This window comes from Carlito syrichta, unplaced genomic scaffold (assembly GCF_000164805.1).
Source record: "Carlito syrichta isolate Samal-C Ts95f unplaced genomic scaffold, Tarsius_syrichta-2.0.1 Scaffold302579, whole genome shotgun sequence".
NCBI classification, from domain to species: Eukaryota; Metazoa; Chordata; class Mammalia; order Primates; family Tarsiidae; genus Carlito; species Carlito syrichta.
In genome coordinates, this window is record NW_007246675.1 from 395,263 (window position 1) to 397,169 (window position 1,907).

General features: G+C 58.3%; 1 protein-coding gene across 1 annotated transcript in view; it reads right to left on the reverse strand.

Moving 5' to 3' along the window:
• The window catches only part of SHROOM1 (shroom family member 1), a 3,212-nt gene that overhangs the window by 846 nt on the left and 459 nt on the right, over positions 1-1,907 (reverse strand). Inside the window, exons 2-7 of the mRNA XM_008056948.1 lie at positions 1,716-1,898; positions 1,559-1,614; positions 1,156-1,362; positions 382-954; positions 157-298; positions 4-48 (exon numbers count right to left, since the gene is read on the reverse strand). Coding sequence (XP_008055139.1) covers positions 4-48; positions 157-298; positions 382-954; positions 1,156-1,362; positions 1,559-1,614; positions 1,716-1,898 — 1,206 coding nt within the window. The remainder of the gene's footprint in view (positions 1-3; positions 49-156; positions 299-381; positions 955-1,155; positions 1,363-1,558; positions 1,615-1,715; positions 1,899-1,907) is intronic.

The following is a 1,907-nucleotide window of genomic DNA, read 5'->3' on the forward strand; positions in this document are numbered from 1 at the left end:
GGCGTGCAGGTCCCGCAGCATCATCTGGAGGAGGCCGGCTAGCTCCACCTGCAGGAAGGCTCTGGCTACTCGAGGCTGGGGCCAGATGCCCGACTTCTCTGCCCAGACTCTGGGCTCTTGCCCAACCCAGCCTCCACCGGCCCCCTCCACACTCACTTTCTTGGCCTGGATGATGTTGTTTGGTGCAAGGAGCCCCTGGCCACATGGCTGGTCAGGCTCGGGGTGGGTGGCAGGGTTTTCAAGCCTTGTCTCCTCCTGAGAAGTTGGCGGGAGCTGGGTGGCGCTACATTGATAGAACCTGGGGACAAAGCCAGAGCTCTTGAGTTGTCCTGCCATGAGCGTAGAGGCTTAGAATCCAAGTCCCTGGTGCCCCTCACTCACCCAGGCCCAGAAGTACCAGCAGCCTTCTCTCCAGTCTCCCCACAAGCTGGCCTCATTGCAGCCCAGACCTCATCTAAAGGAATCAGCCCATCCAGCAGGCCCAGGGGTGGCTCTGGGTTGAGATGGGAAGCAAGAGTGTCACTTATAGAGGGGTCCAGTCTGGCCAGCTCCTGGACCAAATCCTCGAAGTGCTGACTGGGCCACGCTGGCCTGAAACCAGGCTGGCTAGTGTCCCAGGCCAGGGTAGCATGGTGAGGGGACACTGGGGTATCATTGCCTGAAAGTCTCAGGGAATCAGCTGAGAGAGGTCTGAGGAGGTCACTCTCTACAGCTTCGGGAGCACTGATGGTCAGCAGTCCAGTGGGGTTGATAGTTAAGATGTCACCATTTGAAGTCCCAGGGGAGCTACAGTTTGTGGGCCTGGAAACACCCACAGAACCATTCGCCCCCTGCCAGCCGTTATCTGGTCCTGCAGTCCTTGGGTTTTCGTGTATGGGATACTCTAGGGGGATTGTAGAGTGGCCAGCCCTTTGGCCCAAGCCGGTTCTATAGTGGTGGTCAGAGGCATAGACACTGGAAGCAGAAGAGATGCCGAATCAGAAAAAGCTCAAGCTACAAACAAGTGGTGGCCTCCAAGGGCCACCTCCCCACCTCCTGCCCCTACCCCACCACCCAGGCTAGAACTAGAGAGGGTTCCTTGCCCCACCAGTATGCTGTCGATGTGGGGGGGGAGGTGGTGTGCCACACATTATTTGGAAGCAAGAGGGAACTCACCTGGTTGGGAGCTCCTGCGGGGCATGGGAGTCTGGCAGTGATCTTATTCTGACCAGTGGAATTTCTTCCAGGAACACTTCATCAGGAAGGGAAGGGAGCTGGGCCGACACAATGCAGGTCTCTGAGATTTTCTGCTCACAGTCAACAGGGCTGCTCTGGGGGACCTCTGCAGAACACATCACTGCAGCCTCCTTCTGAGTCAAGAACCTGGAGGCAGGGGCCCTACAATGACAAGAAGACTGTGGTATGGCACCTGGGAGAAGGTAGTGTGTCCAGTTTGTGACAGACAGAGTCAGCAGGCTCAGGCTGAAGGTCGGTGAAGGGTCCTCTACCTACTTGGGTGAGAGCTATGAGAAAGCTGCCTTCTCCCCAGCTTGGTCCATGAGTGGCCCATGTCTCTCACCTGGAAGGTTTGGTCTGAAACACTGGCCTGGGGGTTTCTTCTCCTTGGGGAAAAGCCTGGAAAGATGAACAGCTGACCGAAACGTGGCTCACGTTTTCAGTTTCCCAGATGCTCCCTGTGACACACCCCATCAGCCCACATCTCCACATCGTCATACCTGGACAATGGGCACGGTCCCTCCTGAGTCTCCCCAGGGACCCAAGTCTTCGCCTGAAGCGCCGAGACTGGGACCCGCGGGCCCGTAGGCATCGCCCAGCTTCAAGGGCCAGAAGTCCAGGTCCGCTGTGCCTCGGGGCGGGGGCGGGGGCTGGTGACCTTCGAACTCAGCCAGCGCCAGATGCTGAGGCCC